Below are 23,420 nucleotides of genomic sequence, written 5' to 3'. Positions count from 1 at the left end.
TAGAATTATGCATTATTTCTTCAGGAAAGCACAACATTATTTGTAGAAAGCACAATATATGGGTGGTAGAAATTAGTATACACAGTGTAGCACAGTCCTAAAAATTTAAAGGGCACAGACATGAGTAATGAGTCCATTGCACGAGTAATATATTTGTTCTATTAAAAAATCTCTATTGTCATTTTGCACGTGTTAATCTTCATATATGCTTATTTCATTACAATTTCAGCTGACTTAGACCAACTATCTCACTTACAGCAATTGGAGGGACTGTTTGTTGACAGAATAATCTACATTTAAAGGAGATGATGACATTGCATTTAAATATTAATGAACTACCTTTCTCCTTTTAGTTGTAAAAATATTTCCAACTATAGGCTCTTCAATTTCATACAGCAGTCTGGAGCAGACACAAAGCAAATAAATGGTTTATAGTTAGCAGAAACTGGACAAGAACTGAAAATGGATGCAAAAAAAAGGGAGCAGTGGGCAAATTTGACCCCCAAATTCTCCAAGTACCTGGGAAAATGCAATCTAAGAAACAATCAGAGAAAGGTTATTCCCATATAGAGTCAGTTCCGCTATAACAAGAGCTTCTTCAATACGAATTAGCTTTAATGCGATTAAGGAAGTTAGACTGTTATTTGTAGAACACAAACTTTCCTTACCTGTGTTGGCTACAATGTGATTCCGGCTCCATTAGTTTAAATGGTAGCAGCTATTGAATGATTTTCTTATAACGTGAGATCGCATGAGAAAGGACGTAATATGTTAGATTAGAACTGACTGTAATGGCAGCATAATGGCTAGCACCACTGCCTTACAGTGCCAGGGACCCTGGTTAAATTCCACCCTCAGGTGACTGTCTGTGTTGACTTTGCACATTCTTCCCATGTCTAGTGGGTTTCCAGTGTCCTTCCACAGTCCAAAGGTGTGCAGATTAGGTGGATTGGCCATGCTAAATTGCCCCATAGTGTTCTGGATGTGGAGGCTAGGTGAATTAGCAAAGGAAAATGCAGCGTTGGAGGGATAGGGTAGGGGGGAAATCGGTCTGGGCTGGATGCTCTTTACAGGGTTGGTGTGGACTCAATGGACCAAATAGCTTGCTTCTATATTGCAGGCATTCAATGGTAAGGAGAATGGCTATCTGAGGAGCTGCTCCTCCAATCACAGACTGGTTTTGCTGCTGTTGATGATAGGCTCACAGTGAGCCGAAACACAGGCAAGATGCAGCCTGATTGAAGGAGCGTTGAGCAAACTAAGTAGGAAAGACAGAATGCAAGTATAAAGTGAATCTCCTGTGAGTACCTCAGACATGAACATGATGTTAAAAGATGATGTAGTCTGAGCTAGAGACATGTTTGCATTTTTCCCCTTATACAGGAACAGGGTTCAAAAGGGAACTTCAATCCTGATGTGTCTGTGCATGTGTGCATGTTCATTTGTGTGTTTGTGTGCATGCTGCAGATAAAGGACACGGTTGCTCTCAGTGCTGGGAGCTAGTTAGCAGAGGAATTCGAAAGGAAACAGGAGAAAATAATTTTGACTCATCCATAAAGTCAGGAATAATGAAATCAACTGCTTAACCATCAATATTCCACGATCTATTCAGCACAAGAGACTGATTTGTACATCTAACCTTTTTTGGACTTACTACTCATTTCTAATCTGTGTTAATGCATGTTATGCAGTTATTTTGTCTTGCATTTTATAATTAATAAAACTTATTCAGGAGTTAACGCAAGAAAACTGGGTTAAATTAGTTCCTTTTAAAACATAGATTCTGTTGGCCGAGAAAGATATTCTTAAAGGGTTCCTTTTTTAAATTGACAGTTAACCCTGTTGTTGACAAACCAAGGGTGGTTTTGAAGGTGGGTTAATAAAAAAGGGGAGCCAGCTTATCGCACTTCACCTGGGAGCTTTGCAATTTGGGGTATTCCATTAAGAACTGTTACAAATTAGGGAACCTCAACCTTAAAGGGATGTAACACTTGTACCAGTTTAAATAGTGATTTAAAAAAAAAATAAAATTAATGCCTCATATCTTGAAGTTCATTGTGGGTGGAGGTTGTTATTTAGAGTCATAGAGATGTACAGCATGGAAACAGACTTTCAGTCCAACCCGTCCATGCTGACCAGATATCCCAACCCAATCTAGCCCCACCTGCCAGCACCCAGCCCAGATCCCTCCAAACCCTTCCAATTCGTATACCCATCCAGATGCCTCTTAAATGTTGCAATTATACCAGCCTCCACCACTTCCTCTGGCAGCTCATTCCATACACGTACCACCCTCTGCGTGAAAAGTTGCCCCATAGGTCTCTTTTACATCTTTCCCCTCTCACCCTAAACCTATGCCCTCTAGTTCTGGACTCCCCCAACCCAGGGAAAAGACTTTGCCTATTTACCTGATCCATGCCCTTCACAAAATTTGTAAACCTCTGTAAAGTCACCCCTTCAGCCTCCAACACTTCAGGGAAAACAGCCCCAGCCTGTTCAGCCTCACCCTATAGCTCAAATCCCCCAACCCTGGCAACATCCTTGTAAATCTTTTCTGAACCCTTTCAAGTTTCACAACATCTGTCCGATAGGAAGGAGACCAGAACTGCACGCAATATTCCAATAGTGGCCTAACCAATGTCCTATACAGCTGCAACATGACCTCCCAACTCCTGTACTCAATACTCTGACCAAGAAAGGAAAGCATACCAAACGCCTTCTTCATTACCCTATCTACCTGCGACTCCACTTTCAAGGAGCTAATTTCCTGCACTCCAAGGTCTCTTTGTTCAGCAACACTCCCTAGGACCTTATCATTAAATGTATAAGTCCTGCTAAGATTTGCTTTCCCAAAATGCAGCATTTCGCATTTATCGGAATTAAACTCCATCTGCCACTTCTTAGCACATTGGTCCATCTGGTCCAGATCCTGTTGTAATCTGAGGTAACCCTCTTCGCTGCCCACGACACCTCCAATTTTGGTGTCATCTGCAAACTTACTAACTGTACCTCTTATGCTCGTATCCAAATCATTTATGTAAATGACAAAAAGTAGAGGACCCAGCACCGATCCCTGTGGCACTCCACTGGTCACAGGCCTCCAGTCTGAAAACCAACCCTCCATCACCCCCTGTCTTCTACCTCTGAGCTAGTTCTGAATCCAAATGGCTAGTTCCTCCTGTATTCCATGAGATCTAACCTTGCTAATCAGTTTCCCACGGGGAACCTTGTCGAATGCCTTCCTGAAGTCCATATAGATCACATCTACTGCTCTCCCTCATCAATCCTCTTTGTTACTTCTTCAAAAAACTCAATCAAGTTTGTGAAACATGATTTCCCACACACAAAGCCATGGTGACTATTCCAAATCAGTCCTTTCCTTTCCAAATACATGTTCATCTTGTCCCTCAGGATTCCCCCCAACAACTTGCCCACCACAGAGGTCAGGCTCACCGGTCTATAGTCTCCTGGTTTGTCTTTACCGCCCTTCTTAAACAGTGGCACCACCACCAGTCTTCCAGCACCTCACCTGTGACTATTGATGATACAAATATCTCAGCAAGAGTCCCAGCAATCACTTCTCTAGCTTCTTGGGTATACCTGATCAGGTCCTGGGGATTTATCCACCTTTACCCGTTTCAAGACATCCAGCACTTCCTCCTCTGTAATCTGGACATTTTGCAAGATGTCACCATCTATTTTCCTACAATCTATATCTTCCATAACCTTTTCCACAGTAAACACTGATGCAAAATATTCATTTTGTATCTCCCCCATTTTCTGAGGATATTGATGAATTCTAAATCTGCCTCTGTTTGAATCCAAAAACCCCAAATGGCAACAGACAATATGGTTATTATGCAATAATCACACCCAGTAAATGAGATAATGAGCACTAAAAAGGAGCTCATGAAAACCAAAACAGATTCTGAAAACCAAAAATCAAAAAGAAATCCTTGACAAAATCTCAAGAGCACTTGGATTCTTTTTCTGCTTTGTCAACAGTCCAAAATTAGCAACCAATTCGAATACAAACTGAGATTAAGCATTCCAAGCTTAAATATTAAAGAAGCATATTCTTACCTTCCCATTCAGAAGGAATGTTTCCAACTTCATATTCTATTTCGTTTGGATTGACCGCTTCGATCATTCTTTTTGAACGAATAGTCTGTCCTAGAATGAATAATAAATGATTAGCTAAGAGACTGCTCATTTGGTATTGCAATGGGTGTATGCCTCTTATATTTTGTATACCTCAACCAGATTCCCCCTCAGCCTCCACTACCCCAAGGCAAACAAACCCAGCCTATCCAGTCTCTCTTTATAACTGAGACTTTTCATCCCAGGTAACATTCTCACAAATTTTCTTCAACTGAATATTTGGAAGACCGAAACATGCTCCTAACTCCATTTACTAGCTGCAGACTCAATCTCTATTCCTAAAAATAGTCGGAGTTTAAGTGAGTCTGTTTCCAACCTTAGTATCATATCTGACCTCTAGATGAGTTTCTGACCTCACATTTGCACCATCAGCAACAATGCCTGCCTCAGGTGATCTGCTGCTGACATCCTCCCTCATACAACTGTTCACAACTTTTCTACAAAAAAAAATTCCCCTTACTGGTCTCTTACATTCTACTTTCCATAAAGTTGAGATTATCCAAAATTCTGCTCCTGAAACTTAACTCACACCAAGCCTTGTCCATCTATATCACTCATGTGCGCTCACTGACCTACACCAGCTCATGATCAAGCAATGTTTTGATTTTAAAATTCTCATCTTTGTTTTCAAATCCATCCATAGCTTCACCTTTCCCTACATCTGTAATCTCCTGAAGCCCTGCAACACCTAAAGGTATCTTTGTTCATCTAATTTTAGGCTGCTGAACACCATATTTTAATACTGTTGGTTTCTGCACCTCTGTTACCTAGTCTAAGCTCTCTACATCTCAGTTTCTCTATTTTGTGTTCCTTTTGAAAGAGGCTCCTTAAACCTACCTGTTTTATCAAGCTTTGGTCACCTGGCCTAATATATTTGGGAACATGGGACTGGGATATTATAACTATTACAAGGAGGCCTATGGTATATTAGCGTTCATTAGCAGAGGGATTGAATTCAAGAGTTGTGAGGTGATGTTGCAGCTGTACAGGACCTTGGTAAGGCCACATTTGGAGTACTGTGTGCAGTTCTGGTCGCCTCATTTTAGGAAAGATGTGGAAGCTTTGGAGAGAGTGCAGAGGAGATTTACCAGGATGTTGCTTGGAATGGAGAATAGGTCATACGAGGATAGGTTGAGAGTGCTAGGCCTTTTCTCATTGGAACGGTGAAGGATGAGGGGTGACTTGATAGAGGTTTCTAAGATGATCAGGGGAATAGATAGAGTAGACAGTCAGAGACTTTTCCCCCAGATACAATAGTGTTACAAGGGGACAGAAATTTAAGGTGAACGGTGGAAAGTATAGGGGGGATGTCAGGGATAGGTGCTTTACCCAGAGAGTGGTGGGGGCATGGAATGTGCTGCCTGAGGGAGTGGAAGAGTCAAAATCATTGGTGACCTTTAAGCAGTAATTGGATAGGTACATGGATAGGTGCTTAAGCTCAGACAAATGTTCGGCACAATATCATGGGTCAATGGAGATGATCAACTTGTTGGGAATGTATGAAAGATTCCCGAAAGTCAATGTGAAATTGAAAGGCAAATATGTAAGGAGATCTCAGATACCTGTAAGAATAATAGGGTTCTGATGGAAAGGGATTTTAACTTTCCAAACATAGACTGTGAATATCATACTGTTAAGGGCGTGGATGGGTAGGAATTTGTGAAGTGAGTACAAGAAAACTTTTTTATTCAATATGTGGATGGAGCTACTGGAAAAGAAGCAACACTTGACCTCCTATTGGGAAGTAAGGCAGGGCGCGTGACTGAGGTGTCACCGGGGGAGCATTTTGGGGCAAGTGATCGTAAATCTATTATCTTTAAAATTGTTATGGAAATGGACAGAACTGATAAAAAAAAAATCACATTCTCAATTGGAGAAAGGCCAATTTTGACAGTATTAGGTAGGAACTTTCAAAAGATGATTGGGATGGCTATTTGTAGAAAAAGGGACAGTTGAGAAATCCTTTAAAAATAAGATATCAAGAGTTCAGACGCAGTATGTTTCCATTAGTGTGAAAGGCAAGGCTGATAGATGTAGAGAAATTGAGTCTCTAGTCAAGAGAAAGGAGGCGGCTTTTGTGAGGTATAGGTAGCTGGGAACAAGCGAATCCCTAGAGGAATAAGGGCAGTAGGAGTATACTTAAGAAGAAAATCAAGAAGGCTAAAAGGGGACCTGAGAAAATAGGATTAAGGAGAATCCAAAGAGATTGTATAAGCATATTAAGGGCAATAGAGTAACTAGAGAGAGAACAGGGCTCCATAAAGGTCAATGTGTCTGTTTGTTTATATCCACATATAGACAGAGATGGGTGAGATACTAAATATAGTTTCACATTAGTATTTACTGAAGAACATGAAAGCTAGGGAACTTGGGGAAATAAATAGCCATGTCTTGAAAAGACTTCTTTTACAGAACAGCAGAACAGTGGCTCTGTGGTTAGCACTGCTGCATCACAGTGCCAGGGACCTAGGTTTGATTCCACCCTTGGATGATTGCCTGTGTGGAGTTTCCACGTTCTCCCTGCATCTGTGTGGATTTTCCTCCATGCGTTTGGTTTTCTTCCACAGTCCAAAGATGTGCAGGTTAGATGGACTGGCCAAGGGAAATGCAGGCTTTCAGGGAAATGATAGGGATCTGGGTGGGATGTTCTATGAAGGGCCAGTGTGGACTCAGTGGACCTAATGGCCTGCTTCCACACTGTAGGGAATTCTATGAAGTGGAGGTGCTGAAGGTCTTAAAGTGTGCAAGGGTCGATTAATCTCTGGGATCTGACCAGGTTATATTCATATAACATGCAAACAGACTCTTGGGTCCAACTAGTCCACAGCAACCATACTCCCAAGCTAAACTAGTCTCAATTGCTTGTGTTTGGCCTATATCCCTCCAAACCTTTCCAATTCATGAACTTATTCAAGTGTCTTTTAAAATGTTCTAAATGTATCTGCATCCACTACTTCCTCAGGAAGTTCATTTGACACACAAGCTAGTCTGCTTAACAGAAGTTGCTCCTCATGTCATTTTTAAAACTTTCCCTCCTCACCTTAAAATTATTCCCCAGAGATTTGAACTCCCCCAGCCTAGAGAAAAGATCCTTACTATTTACCCTATCTATGCCCTTCATGATTTTATAAATCTCTAAGATCACCACTCAATCTCCGATACACCAGTGAGAAAGGTCCCAGCTTATCCAGCCTATTTTTATAACTGAAACTCTCCATTCCCAGCACCATCCTGATAGATCTTTTCTGAACTCTCTCCAATTTAATAATTTCCTTCCTGTAGCAGGGTGACTACAACTGCACATTGCTCCAGAAGATGCATCACCGATGTCCTGTACAGCCTCATAACGTCCTGTACAACTCCAGTGAAGGCAAGTGTGCTAAATGCCTTAAGAACCACCATGTCAGATTTGCCAGGACATTGTGGGAAGCTAGGGAAGATGTTGCTGGGCCCTTGCTGAGATGTTGGTGAGATATTTGTATCATTGACAGCCACAGGTGAAGTTCCAGAAGACTGGAGGCTGGCTAACATTGTGCCATTATTTAGAGCCTTTCTTAAGGAAAAGCCAAGGACCTATAGACCATTCCTGATGAAGGGCTTTTGCCTGAAACGTCGAATTTCCTGTTCCTTGGATGCTGCCTGACCTGCTGCGCTTTAACCAGCAACACATTTTCAGTCAGCCTTATGTCAGAGATGGGTAAATTGTTGGAGATGATTTTGAGAGACAGGATTTACATGCATTTGGAAAGGCAAGGACTGATTAGGGATAGTGAACATGCCTTTGTGCGTAGGAAATCTTTTCTCATTAACTTGATTGAGTTTTTTTGAAGAGGTGACGAAGATGATTGATGAAGACGGAGTGGTATACGTTGTCTCTATGGACTTTAGCAAAGCCTTTGACAAGTTTTTGAATGGTAGGCTGGTTAATAAGGTTAGATCACATGGGATCCAGGGGCAGCAAGCCAATTAGATACAAAATTGGCTTGAAGGAAGGAGACAGTTAGTGGTGCTTAAAAAGGGTACTTTTTGGACTGTAGGCCTGTGAGCAGCAGTGTGCCGCTGGGTCCACTGCTGTTTGTTATTTATATAAATGATTTGGATGTGAATATAAGGGGCATGGTTATTAAGTTTGCAGATGATGTCAAATTGGTGGTGTATTGGACAATAAAAGGAGATAATCTTTTGATCAGATGGGCCAAATGGGTTGAGGAGTGACCTTTAATTTAGATTAATCTGAGGTATTGCACTTTGGTGCGGCAAACCAAGGAAGGACTTACACAGTTAACAGGAGGGCACTCTGGAATGTTGCTGAGCAAAAAAACCAGGGAGTGCAGATGCATAGTTCCTTGAAAATGGAATTGCAGATTGACAGGGTGGTGAAGGCGGCTGTTGGTACTTGACTTCATTGGTCAGAACACTGATTATAGAGTTATGATGTCATGTTATGGTTGTACAGGACATTGGTGAGGCCACTTTTAGAATACGGTGTATGATTCTGGTCACCCTTCTAGGATGCTGTGAAACTTGAGAGGGCGCAGAAAAGATTTACAAGTAGGTTGCTGGGATTGCAAAGGTTTAAGTTGTAGGGAGAGGCTGAATAGGCTGGGGCTGTTTTCCTTGGAGCATTGGAGGTTGAAGGGTGACCTTATAGAGGTTAATAAAATCATGAGGGGCAGGGATAGGATAAATAGACAAAGTCTTTTCCCTGGAGTGGGGGAGTCCAAAACCAGAGGGCGTAAGTTTAAGATGAGAAAAAAAGATTTAAACTCTTTCACACAGAGGGTGGTGTGTGTACGGAATGAGTTGCCAGAGGAAGTATTGGAGGCGGTTACAACATATAAAAAGCATTGGATGAGTATACAAATAGGAAGGGTTTAGAGGGATATGGGTCAACTGCTGGCAAATGGGGCTGGATAAATTTAGGATATCTGGTCAGCACAGACCCTTGGACCAAAGGGTCTATTTCAATGCTGTATGACTCTATGATTCTAGAATACCTTTTTATGTGGCTCAGCATCGTACTTTGTTTCATTATACTTCTGTCAAGTACTCTTGGATCTGTTATTATGTTATAGGCATTATCAAGTTGTTGCTGTGAATGATAACTCGAAAAATTAAATTAAACCATTATTTTTCCAAACACATTACAATGTTCCCATAGTAATGCCGAGTTCATAGCCAAAAGCAAAGCTCTACTTCTACACCAATTAGTACAATAGTATAATTTGTTATCGTGCTGATCATTGATGGACTGTGAGTGTAGTTTTGACATTCATTGAAATTCTGCTGAAGTTTAAATGCAACAGAAAAAGGCTTCTTACTGTAAATAATCAAAAATCATTGTAGGATACTTTTAAACAGTAATGAACACCAAGAAAGAATTGAAACTCCACTGTCATCTCAAGTTTTGGGTGGCGGTTCTTTGGCCTCAATATTACAATTTAGGATGCTACCTGACATTTAGGTTAAGTTCTTACTTTCAACCTAATCACCATCATATCTTTCTGCATAACTATTGCAAGTTTCAAGACACTACACTTCAAGTTCCCAACACAATTATAACTTCTTAAGGCATTATTGATACTGATTAATCTAGACACTGGGTAGACTTGAACGTTGTAACATGGGTCTTGCTCTCTGTCTAGAGAAATAGTGCAAGCCCCGTGTTGACTCTATTGATGAAGGTCCACCAGATTTAATTGTCCATGAGGCACTTAACTGGCTAGCGACGAGCCTCCTCTGGGATTTTGAACTTCGAGGCAGAAATTTCACCAAGAACCACTGATTATTGAGAAGTCAGCAGCTCCCAACTGTCCATCAACATCACTAGAGTTGTGACAGCTGCCAGTAATACAGCCAGTAAAGATCTCCGATCACTGAGTAACCCAGGCCACAGGTAATCACGAATGGCGGTTATGGGGAAGATGCCTGCTTGCCTTTTTTTTTGCTGGGTTAGAGGGAGGTCAGAAAAAAAAATGACATGGGTGACTGTCGTGGGCTCCATACCTTTAAATGATTACTCAATTAAGCACTTAGTCATACCTTTGAACAAGGGACCATTCTCTGGAACAGTTCCACGTGGTAATATGATGAAATCCTTTAGGGACATTAAATGTCCACATCAGGAAATCAATTATCTTCTGGGCAGGAATGCTATCCACATCCTTTCCCAACCTGGAACCTAATCAGCTAGACGCAAATAGGTGGCTCCTGAACCCTTGCTTAAATGCCCACCCTTCTCCAAATCTGCTGTTGGATGGGAGGAGCATTAAATTCTGCTCCTCGTTTCTCTCGAGGCTTGCTCTTTCCATCATCACAAATGCTATCCTCTACTCACAATTATTTTCATGAAGAGTTGTAGAAAACTTGTAGACTAATGAATTCTAGTACAGTACTCAATCTGTGCTGATTGCTGTTTGTTCCAGAAACACAATGCTGCTGGCTGCATCTTAGAAGGGAGATTCTGAATTACCTCACGTAGCTTGCCACAGACTGGTCAAACATGCTGTTAGAAAGCTGAAGGAGACCATTTCTGTGCAAATTGACAGTAGCAGAACGATGTAATCCAATGCCACATAAATTTCCATCACTTCATTTTGTTTCCTGGGAAGCAGATAGCCATCAACTTTCCAATCCTGTTCCACACAATCCCTCACCACCACAAAATAACAAGATACAGTTTACTACCCCAAATTTGGCTTTTTCCTTCTCTGCATGCCAATTTACATGGTCCTCCCATGAACTAGAGGTTAAAGTTTCACTGACATGCTAGTTTCCTCCAAATATTATAATACAAGCTTAAAATAGTCCCAAGTACAAGCTCATTTTATGATAGAGGTTGCAAAATAGCTGCTTTGTTCAGACTCTGTTTTCTCTGGATTGATGCCACAGAGATGTCCGAAAAGATCCATTGTAGTGTGACACAGTTACGTCGAAGCAGCTATGTTTTTCATTGCTGTGTCTCTAACTTAATGAATAATTGTTAGAAAAATTTCTAATCCTTACCAGTGTACTCAATGTGCACGTTGTGAACTACAGCTCAGCAAGTATCCCTTTCGACACAGTATCAAAATGTTGCTACATTAAACAAATTCACAGTGCCTTTCATTTGCCCTCATTTATTTACTTTAGATATTTCCAATGCATTTTTATAAGGCACTGTGTGGCATCTTGTCCCTTATGCAAATTGTTTTTTGCTTGGATGATGACACAGGAGGATAGTGTTACTGTGGCTATAGTCCAATCTCCTGCAGGTTCTCTGTTGGAATAGGGAACAAAGGACAGTGAATCAATTCATCATCATGAGAATTATTCCAGAGCAAGACCTGCTGGAGACTACCCTATAGTTGTTAATAGAGGGCTCATTCAAAATTTGCCTTAAAATATGTGGAGGGGCCCCTACTGAGGTATTCAAATCTGATGGTCAGCCAATCACAACAGCTGAAAGAACATGTTCTGCAGATTACAAAAAGTAGTCTATCCAATCTGCAATCAAGACAGTTGTACTTTGTTTCTGAGAGCACTTTCACATGTAAGCTATTGTAAGTACTAGCTCCTCCTGTTTTATATCACCATAAATTTTCAACAATACACTTTAGAATGCTATAAAATGATTCGGTATCATCTCTGAAAGTCACTTTGTCTGAGCACTTGTTGACAGAATACCACATTCGATAATGTCAGTTAGTCTCAATTTTGTGGTATGACCCATTGTTAACAACTGGGATTTTGACTGCATGAAACTCATTTTATACAGGATTCATTCAACCAACAGGACAGAAATTATTCATGTTGTCAGTTTTATCTGGATATGAACATAGTTTCCAGGCAAAAAGCCAGTGCACTAATATAGTGCTATCCGGCCCTCCAAAAGCATTTAAAACAAAAATTGAAACAGTCGAGATCTGTTTTCAGGATGTGTACTCTGGCATTTGAAACAAATCAGTGAAAACCCAGGGCATTGCCTGCACTTGAAGTGGGGGTAAATTCAAAACCAATCTTTTGGAATGTGTTTTAGTTAATGATCAATTGTGAAATTTACTCCCCATGGAGACGATGGAAGAGATGGCAGTGATTCATTCAAATTACTTTGTTTTACAGAAAATAACTTGTTGGAATACAGCATAGGATTAATTTGAGACATGATGTGTGGTGGGTGCAGCATTTTATTTGAGATGAAAAGACGACTTTGAATCATAAAAAAATTCCTTGTTACAATTAACCAACAATTTGGTTATCATTGTACTTGGAGACTATTGGAATGGTAGAAAATAAGGCAGATCGACTTTACCCTTATCTCACTGAGCAATTACTATTTTATTAAATCACACAGTTTACTTCAATTTGATCAATGTAAGCCCAGGAGATCATTATTCTACACACTTGTCACAAAACATATGAACAAAAACTATTCAGTTGATTTCATTTTTTCTTTAAGTTGGGGCAATTTAATTCAACAAATCATGAGCAATGCTGACAATAGTCTGGTGAGAGTTAAAGTTTAAGATCCCCAGTACTTAAAAGAGAATAAAGATAAAACAGACAAACTAAAACTTCACCAAACAAGGTTAGAGAAGTAAAACAGAACTATATTGCAGACAACTTAAAAGCGCAACATTCAGAGGCAAATTGCAGTCAAAACCCAACATACGGCACATTAAAATAGCAGATATGGTCAAGATAAATTCCACGGATTTCTTAGCAGACATGGTGACATGTTGGGGTCACTAAACCTCATTAAACCGTTATCTTCTTTACAAAGGATTCCTATTGTTCACTTTCAACAATCTAACTTTGAAACTCCCTAAGCAGCCGCTCAGTCTGAATGACAACTAGTACTAGTCATTCACTCTCTTCTCTGAAGCCTATGCTCCACTCCAATCCCAAAGCTGCAGTACCTCTGGGATTTCCCAAGTTCCAATGTTTCTCAGTTGTGCCAAACAAACTTTGCTTGTGTGCTTCCTTCAACCCCACTCGCATCTACCAAATAGCTCCTGAGATTTCAAAGAGTTTCCCAGCTTCTTGAAGTCAACCACAGCTATAACCTGTATGAAGGCAATTTCTTTTGCTGGTCCTCTCTCCCTAACTCACAATTTCTACTGTCTTCACATCTCAATAGGACATCTTCCAAGCTCTGATTACTTGGTACTTGCTAATTACAGAAGCTCTATTACCTGAAGCCTCTTCTCCCTGCTTCTGACCACCACGCAGTCATGTGGCTTTCCTTGTTCCATTGCCAAAGGTCCACCACACACAGACATACAACCATATCTGTAAAAGCTGATGAGCAGGCTGGTATGCTGGGCTAAGAATTCACAGCGAATCCCACTCTGTGCATCCATCAGGACATTCAAGCAATGCTGGAAATTGGTGTTTTTGCCCACCTTCCAAAAGGTGGGCTCCTTCTATCGCTCCTTCTGTCACACTTGAGGAATTAGGCAAAGTGTTTCTAACAATATGAATTGGTAATCCAATTGCTCCTGTTTTCATGCTCCTAAAGATGCATAAAATGTATAAAGGTGAGTATGCATGACACACAAGTTTACATTTAAGTACAAACCTACAACAGTCTTGTTAAAATTTATTTAATTGTGGGATGTGGGTATTACAGGCTGGGGGAGCATTTATTGCCCATCCATAATTGCTTCTGAAAGTTGGTGAGGAGCTGCCTTCTTGGACTGCTACTGTCCATTTGGTGTAGTAGACTCACAAAGTCTTAAAGAAGAGAGTTCCAGAATTTTGACCCAAAGACACTGAAGGAACAGAGATATATTTCCAAGTCAGGATGGTGGGTGACTTGGAGGAGAACTTGCAGGTGGCTGAGTTCCCATGTAATTGCTGCCCTTGTCCTTCTAGATGATCATGGTTGTGGGTTTCAAAAGTGATGTTCCATTTTGCCAGAGCGGCAAGGAGAGAAGGAGAGGCGAAGCGAGGGCTGCTGGGAAGGGTGAGTTTTCCCACATTAAAAGGGACTTAAAAGTCAGGCCTCCATTTGCTGAGAGATACGAGGGAGGAGCAAAGGACTTCTGGGAAGTCATATATTTGTGTGGTTGCATTACCCAAAACACTACTCAGGTAGTATCTCCCACCCATCCTCCTCCTCTAACCAACAAAAAGGACCTCTATGCCAGATTGGTAAGGTAACAAGTTTTTTTTTATTCCTTATTTTTCAGAAGTCTCTTTGGGAATTTAGAATAGTGGGAATGGAGGTTAAGACAGTTGAATGTTCCTCCAGCAGAATGTGGGAGGTAAGGGGCACCACTAGTGTCCTTGCTGACTACATCTGCGGGAACTGCACCCAACTCTAGCTCCTCGAAAACCGCGTTAGGGAACTGGAGCTGGAGCTGGATGAACTTCGGATTACTTGGGAAGCAGAGGGGGTTATTGAGAGGAGTGACAGGGAGGTAGTCACTCCTAAGGTACAAGAAAAAGGCAAATAGGTTACAGTCAGGGACGGAAAGGGAACCGGCAGGCAGTGCAGGGATCCCCTGTGGCCATTCCCCTCAACAATAAGTATACCATTTTGGATACTGTTGGGAGGGACGACTTACCTGGGGAAAGCAGTGGGGTTCAGGGCTCTGGCACAGAGTCTGTCCCTGCTGCTCAGAAGTGAACAGGGAAGAGGAGCAGAGCAGTAGTCATTGGAGACTCCATAGTAGGGGGACAGATAAGAGGTTCTGTGGGTACGAGAGAGACACACGGTTGGTGTGTTGCCTCCCAGGTGCCAGGGTTCGTGATGTCTCTGATCATGTTTTTGGGATCCTTAAGGGGGAGGGGGAGCAGCCCAAGTCGTGGTCCACATCGGCAGAGGTCATATGCACCAACGACATAGGTAGGAAGAGAGATGGGTATTTAAAGGCAGAAATTCAGGGAGCTAGGATGGAAGCTTACAGCTAGGATGAACAGAGTTGTCGTCTCTGGTTTGTTGCCCGTGCCACGTGCTAGTGAGGCAAGGAATAGGGAGAGAGAGGAGTTGAACACGTGGCTACAGGGATGGAGCAGGAGGGAGGGTTTTGGACTCTTGGGTAATTGGGGCTCTTTCTGGGGTAGGTGGGACCTCTACAAGCAGGATGGTCTTCATCTGAACCAGAGGGGTACCAATATCCTGGGGGAATATTCGCTAAGGCTATTGGGGTGGGTTTAAACTAATCCAGCAGGGGGATGGGAACCAAAATTGTAGTTCGAGTATAGAAAAGGTTGAGAATAGGGAGGTCCGAAATCAAGTTTCAGGGACGCAAGATGGCACCGGCAAGCAAGAAGTTGGTTTGAAGTGTGTCTACCTCAACGCCAGGAGCATCTGGAATAAGGTGGGTGAACTTGCAGCATGGGTTGGTACCTGGGACTTTGATGTTGTGGCCATTTTGGAGACATGGTTAGAGAAGGGACAGGAATGGCTGTTGCAGGTTCCAGGATTTAGATGTTTCACGAAGAACAGAGAAGATGGTAAAAGAGGAGGAGGTGTGGCACGTTTGGTCAAGGACAGTATTACAGTTGCAGAAAGGAAGTTTGGGGACTCGTCAACTGAGGTAGTATAGGCTGAAGTTAGAAATAGGAAAGGAGAAGTCACCCTGTTGGGAGTTTTCTATAGGCCTCCGAACAGTTCTAGAGATGTAGAGGAAAAGATAGCAAAGATGATTCTCGACAGGAGTGAGAGAGACAGGGTTATTGTCATGGGGACTTCAACTTTCTAAATATTGACTGGGAACACTATAGTACGAGTACTATAGATGGGTCAGTTTTTGTCCAGAGTGTGCAGGAGGGCTTCCTGACATAGTATGTCGACAGGAGAAAGTAAGGACTGCAGATGCTGGAGATCAGAGCTGAAAATGTGTTGCTGGAAAAGTGCAGCAGGTCAGGCAGCATCCAAAGAGCAGGAGAATCGACGTTTCGGGCATGAGCTCTTCTTCAGGATTCCTGCTGCCTGACCTGCTCCGCTTTTCCAGCAACACATTTTTAGCACAGTATGTAGACAAGGGGCAAAGCCACATTAGATCTGGTACAAGGTAATGAGCCCGGCCAGGTGTTAGACTTGGAAGTAGGTGAGCACTTTGGTGATAGCGATCACAATTCTGTTATGTTTACTTTAGTGATAGAAATGGATAGGTGCATACCACTGGGCAAGAGTTACAGCTGAGGGAAAGGCAATTATGATGCAATTAGGCAAGATTTAGGAAGCATAAGATGGAGAAGGAAACTACAGGGGATAGGCACATTCAAGGAAAAGCTAGTGTGTGTCCGAGATAAACATGTACCCGTCAGGCAGGGAGGAAGCTGTAGAGCGCGGGAACCGTGGTTTATGAAGGAAGTGGAATTTCTGGTCAAGAGGAAGAAGGAGGCTTATGTTAGGATGAGATGTGAAGCCTCAGTTAGGGGCTTGAGGGTTACAAGGTAGCTAGGAAAGACCCAAAGAGAGAGCTCAGAAGAGCTAGGAGGAGACATGAGAAGTTGTTGGTGGATAGGATCAGGATAAACCCTAAGGTTTTCTATAGATATTTAAGGAATAAAAAGAATAACGAGAGTAAGATTAGGGCCAATCAAGGATAGTAGTGGGAAGTTGTGTGTGGAATCAGAGGAGATAGGGGAAGCACTAATGAATATTTTTCGACAGTATTTACTCTAGAAAACAACGATGTTGTCGAGGAGAATACTGAGATACTGGCTACTAGACGAGATGTGATTGAGATTCACAAGGAGGAGGTATTAGAAATCCTGCAGAGTGTGAAAATAGATGAGTCCCCTGGGCCGGATGAGATTTATCCTCGGATCCTTTGGGAAGCCAGGGAGGAGATTGCCGAGCCTTTGGCATTGATCTTTAAATTGTCATTGTCTACAGAATGAGTGCCAAAAGACTGAAGGATAGCAAATGTGGTTCCCCTGTTCAAGAAGGGGAGTAGAGACAATCCTGGTAATTATATACCAGTGAGCCTTACTTCAGTTGTTGGTAAAGTGTTGGAAAAGGTTATAAGAGATAGGATTTATAACCATCTAGAAAAGAATAATTTGATTAGGGATAATCAGCACGGTTTTGTGAAGGGTAGGTTGTGCCTCACAAACCTTATTGGTCACCTTCTCAAAGAACTCAAACAGGTAGATGAGAGTAAACTGGTTGATATGGCTTATATTGCAGATGATCCAAAGTTAGGTGGACAGGCAGGTAGTACTGAGGAAGTGGGGAGGCTACAGAAGAATCTAGATAGTTTGGGAGAGTGGTCCAGGAAATGGCTGATGGAATTCAACGTGAGCAAATGCGAGGTCTTGCACTTTGGAAAAAAGAATAAAAGTATAGACTACTTTCTAAACGGTGAGAAAATTCATAAAGCCAAAAGTACAAAGGGATCTGGGAGTGCTAGTCGAGGAGTCTCTAAAGGTAAACATGCAGGTTGAGTCCGTGATTAAGAAAGTGAATGCAATGTTGTCACTTACCTCAAGAGGGTTGGAATATAAAAGTAGCGATGTGCTACTGAGACTTAGTAAAGCTCTGGTTAGGCCCCATTTGGAGTACTGTGTCCAGTTTTGGTCCCCACACCCCAGGAAGGACATACTGGCACTGGAACACGTCCAGCGGAGATTCACACGGATGATCCCTGGAATGGTAGGTCTAACACATGAGGAATGGCTGAGTATCCTGGGATTGTATTCATTGGAGTTTAGAAGATTAAGGGGAGACTTAATAGAGACATACAAGACAATATATGGCTTGGAAAGGGTGGACGCTAGGAAATTGTTTCCATTAGGCGAGGAGACTAGGACCCGTGGACACAGCCTTAGAATTAGAGGGGGTCAATTCAGAACAGAAATGCGGAGACATTTCTTCAGCCAGAAAGTGGTGGGCCTGTGGAATTCATAGCCACAGGGTGCAGTGGAGGCCGGGACGCTAAATGTCTTCAAGGCTAAGATTGATAGATTCTTGTTGTCTCGAGGAATTAAGGGCTACGGGGAGAACGCTGGTAAATGGAGTTGAAATGCCCAACACAGTCATGATTGAATGGCAGAGTGGACTCGATGGGCCGAATGGCCTTACATCCACTCCTATGTCTTATGGTCATATATGGATTTCAATAAGGCGTTTGATAAGGTTCCCCACAGTAGGCTCTTGTACAAAATGCAGAGGAATGGGATTGTGGGAGATATAGCAATTTGGATCAGTAATTGGCTTGCTGAAAGAAGACAGAGGGTAGTGGTTGATGGGAAATGTTCATCCTGGAGTCCAGTTACCAGTGGTGTACTGCAAGGGTCGGTGTTGGGTCCACTGCTGTTAGTCATTTTTATAAACGACCTGGATGAGGGCTTAGAAGGGTGGGTTAGTAAATTTGCAGACAACACTAAGGTCGGTGGAGTTGCGAATAGTGACGAAGGATGTTTTAGGATACAGAGAGACATAGATAAGCTGCAGAGCTGGGCTGAGAGGTGGCAAATGGAGTTTAATGCGGATAAGTGTGAGGTGATTCACTTTGGTCGGAGTAACCGGAATGCAAAGTACTGGGCTAATGGTAAGATTCTTGGTAGTGTAGATGAGCAAAGAGATCTCGGTGTCCAGGTGCACAGATCCTTGAAAGTTGCCACCCAGGTTGACAGAGTGATGAAGAAGCAGCTGTAATAGCCCATTCATAGATCAAAACTAAGGTTTTAGAGATTCTGTATGAACTGACAAGTTTGTTAATATCGTTGGTAGTGTTTAGATGGAGGACAAAAGGTCAGTGAGTGAAGATAGGGCAAGAGGAGCAGTGCCATCACAAAGGATGAGGATTGATAGCACAGAAAGTGAGCGAAAAGTGGAGTGTAGAATCAATCAACATGAATTAGGAGCAAAAGTAGCCATTTGAACCCTCAAGCATACACCTGTTTGTGTCTTGATTTCCACATTCCCAATTACTGAATAAACTTTGATCCCCTTGCCTAAGAAGAATCTGTCTATGCCTTAGAAGTACTTGATAACCATTGACAACTGAGGCAGAGAGATGACAATGAGGATTTTAAAAAGTATTAGGGATGGAACATGTTGAGGTGATTGAAAGATGAGAAAATAAGAGGAATAATAGAAAATGTGATTTGTACCACATTGTCACTGTATCAGTCTGAGCAGGGCAGTGTGTGGGTAATATTGCCAGTCAGGGAGATTTTGTTAAGAGACAAGGAAGACAGCAGAGAGGGATTTCAATTAAAGCCAAGATGTTGACACAATTGTGTCCAAATTGGATGACAAATGCCTTGCACTTGAGTGAGTGAATGGACATTTTGGACATAAAAGTATCTATTGGTAGAGCTGCTTATTGTAGGTATGTTGCACAGAAAAAGACAAAAACACGATGTTGTTAGCACAAAGCAGGGCAAATGGTAAGTCAATTATGTGCCAGCAGAAGTACATCGCGACTTGGGATATTCACAATGCATAACAACATACAGAAGTGAAGAAGAGTCGTGAAGCTGAAAGAAGAATCAAATGCAATGACATTAAGGGAGCAGGGGACAGCATGGTGCAGATGAGAAAGGTCTACTGAGAAATGAAAGTATGGAGATGCACAAGAACAGAAACAGCAGCTTAACGAACCAGTTTAGTTTAAATCAAGAAAAAAAAATCATTAGCTTGTCGGTGCAGAAGGAGGCCATTTGGCTCATTGATTAGTACTTTGTATTATGAAGGAGATGAATTTGACAAATTTTGGTAGAAGGATTGGATGCATTGAAAAATTAGAGAGTGGAGACACCGGAAAGGCTAGCTGTTTACCTAGTCACAGGATGGCTTGCAGAAGAAAGTGGGGTTGCAGATAGCTGTTATATTGATGTAATATACAGACCACTGACCTTTGAATCCATAAACCAATTTAATAACTGGGACTTTGCTGGACTAAATCAGTTTGAAACACAGACCAAAATATTGTTTTAAATTGGCCACAGCAATCACCTGATCATAAAGATTGGCCAGGTTACATGAAAGCAATGAAATAAAAGACAATCTGAGCTGAAATTAACATTTTCTTCCAGGGCAATGTTGACCACCACTTGGAGGGAATTGCTTTGATGGTAAAGGTGTAGAACATACTCTGGGTGTGGGATTTCAATTTTCATGACCAATAGCGGCTTGGCAGCAGTATCACTGATCCTAAAGGACACAGCTGCTAGACTGGACGTGCAGCAGGTGGTGAGGAAACAAACCAGAGGCAAAAACACTTGACTTCATCATCATCACTCTGACTGTCGTAGATGGAGCTGTCCATGACAGTATTGTTAGGAAGGACCACTTCACAGAATTTGTGGAGAAGAACCTCTGTTTTCCAACTGAGAATCCTTTCCAGCGTGTTGTGTACTAAATGGGACAGACTTCAAACAGATTGAACAATGGAAGAATGGGTACCCATGCCTGCAACAGCACCAGGCATACCTAAAAATGAGCCGTCAGCTTAGTGAAGCTACAAATCAGACTACTTGCTAGCCAAGTAGCAAAGATAGACAGAGTTCAGTGGTTCCACCACCAACGGATCAGATTTAAGCTCTGCAGTCCTGCCACGTCTAGTTACAAATGGTAGTGGATAATAAAACAACATTTACTTAGATTAGATTAGATTACTTACAGTGTGGAAACAGGCCCTTCGGCCCAACAAGTCCACACCAACCCGCCGAAGCGCAACCCACCCATACCCCTACATTTACCCCTTACCTAACATAATGAAGGAGGAGGTTGTTCTGAGGAGCAGGGCACGTTTTGCTCCTGCACTGTTTGAGAGTTGGCAGCTTTCGTGTGGTTCTTGTGTTTGTTCAGGACCAGTCACTCCTGCCTAAGCCTTTTACATCCCTGGTACTGACCTCACATTAACTAAGCGTCTTACCCACGCAAGGCCATTTCTGGGTTTCACCAACAGAACTCGACCCCTGTACTAAACTATATCTCTTGCTTGGTGGAGTCTTGTTTCTGTATTGGCATTCTTGATGCCATTTCACACCCAGTTTCAGGAAGATCAGATTTAACCTGGTGCGTAGTCTTCTCTCCATGAGCAACTGTGCTGGAGCTATCCTGGTCGTTGCATGAGTGGTTCAGTAAACAAATAGGAACCAGAACAGTTTGGTACTGCTGTTTCTGCCATTGGATGATGGATGGTTTAGAACTGTCCTCATACGTCGAATCCCATTCAACTTCAGGAAATACTCAGATTCCTTGCTGGTGAATGATGGCCCACTATCCGTGACCAATATTTTTGAGAGTCCGTGTGTTGCAAACAATGCATAAAGTTTTTCTATTGTTGTTTCAGTGTTTGACAAATGAATCTATGCATGTCCAGTCACTTTGAGTAGTTAGCGGTAATGACTAAGAACATCGAGCCCACAAAAGGACCTACATGGTCGATGTGGAACTGAGTCCAGGAGTTTGTCCCACAAATTCCCATTCCCATAAATGTGGGGCTGCTGCTAGTGGTAATTCTGTCCTTATTGGCACTTTGGGCACTACCCCACCAATACAGTCATGCCTACATCCAAGCCTGGCCACCAGACATAACTTCTCACTAACATCTTCATTTTGGAGATTCCTAGATGAGCCTGGTGGAGTTCAGCCAGTATCTAGGAGCAACCTTTGCTGAGGGCAATCACTTTTGCTCTCCGTAACAATATATCATCCTCTACTGTGATCTGGCCTCTTGGTCCAAAAAGGTTTCAATTCTAATTGTGATGACCCTTTGATTTCCCCGATCATCACCAGCTGTTTCAGTGTGAACAGTACCGGATCTTTTTGTGCCCATAGTCTGATATCGTCAGCTTTGACTGAAGTGTGTTTACAAAATATAAAACCATTATGGAGTTTTCCAGTGGCGTTATTGCTGGTAATGCATCTGCCAGTGGAAGGCAGCTCAATGCATGCACATCTGCTTCTTGGCCTCCTTGAAGGTGGTCCAACTAGTAATTATATTCACTTCGTATTAGAACTCACCGCTGAATTTAGCCTGAAGCTATGGGTGGCACTGTCTTCTCTTCTTTAATTAGGCCCAGTAGGAGTTTGTGATCGGTTTTGTTACAAATTTATGCCCATAAAGCTATGAGTAGAACTTGCTGACACTAAATATGACCATCAAACCTTCCTTCTCTATTTGGGCATAGGTACACCTCTGCATTAACCAAAGTTGTGGATGTACATGCTAGTGGGCATTCCTCTCTGTTGGGCCACCTATGAGCTAATGTTACCCTGACATCGCATATCAATACCAAACCTCTCAACAGATCATAAAGTGCCAACACCTTTAAAGGAGGATAGCTGTGTGTTCACTTCCCAAGGCTAACATTTTTTTAAGGATTGATGTGAAGGTGCCAGAGTGGATGCAAGGTTGGAAATGAACTTTTCATTATAATTCATCAGCCCAAGAAAAGACCAAAGGTCCAGTCTCGGCATGGAAACCTGGGCATCTTTGATCATCCTCACTTGATCTTCCAATGGGTGTAACCTGGTCTTGTCAACTCTGGAGTCCAAGGAGATCACTTGGGTTGCCTGGAACACACAGTTTTCCCTTCTACGGCTGAGGTTGATGTCCAAAATCTCTAAGTACCCCTTATTGGTCTTCCCTGTTATTAGCATGTCATCAAGATAAATGGCGATCTGGGATAGACATTGTAAAATGTTCTCCATTGTCTACTGAAAAATTGTACATGCTGATTATATCCGAGATGGCAGTCTTGTATATGTTACAAAAACTTATGGGTATTAATTGTAGCATACGTCCAGAAATCCTCATCAAACCGCAATTGCAAGTATGCATGGCTCTTGTAAACTTCATGCAGGACAGCACGCAGCAGCCCTCTGTCAGCTTTGCATACAAAATCATTTATGTGAGGGATTGGGTATTTATCCAGCCGTAAAAAGCAGTTTATTGTTTGTTTAAAATCCTCACAAAGGCAAACCTACCTGTCGGGCTTCACAATCAGTATGACCAGTAATGCCCATCCCACAAACTGGACTGGGTTCTAGATTAGAGTGGTGCTGGAAAAGCACAGCAGTTCAGGTAGCATCCGAGGAGCAGGAAAATCGACGTTTTGGGCAAAAGCCCGAACTGGACTGATTTGATGATGCTCTTTGTCACAAAGTTGGTGTGTAAAAATTGTAAAATAGGGGAAAGCATTGTGTTGTCCCTTTAAGAAACAATATTATTTTCGGGGCTAAGAGTTAAAATGAATGTCTGTGCAGCTGTAAGTTCTTGAAATGAAACAGCGTGTCAAAGACTTTTACAATTGTCAGGCCCAAGTAGAACTTTACCGGGACAATTCAGACAATTAGCCTTCAA

The 23,420-nt window shown here is 42.2% G+C and overlaps 1 protein-coding gene across 1 annotated transcript in view; it reads right to left on the bottom strand.

The window, feature by feature from the left end:
• ndufaf2 (NADH:ubiquinone oxidoreductase complex assembly factor 2) overlaps positions 1-23,420 on the bottom strand; it is a 161,463-nt gene that overhangs the window by 56,269 nt on the left and 81,774 nt on the right. The window contains exon 2 of the mRNA XM_060830259.1: positions 4,084-4,173. Coding sequence (XP_060686242.1) covers positions 4,084-4,173 — 90 coding nt within the window. The remainder of the gene's footprint in view (positions 1-4,083; positions 4,174-23,420) is intronic.

This window comes from Hemiscyllium ocellatum, chromosome 1, assembly GCF_020745735.1.
Source record: "Hemiscyllium ocellatum isolate sHemOce1 chromosome 1, sHemOce1.pat.X.cur, whole genome shotgun sequence".
Classification (NCBI taxonomy): Eukaryota; Metazoa; Chordata; class Chondrichthyes; order Orectolobiformes; family Hemiscylliidae; genus Hemiscyllium; species Hemiscyllium ocellatum.
This window is presented reverse-complemented; position numbering and strand designations above follow the sequence as displayed.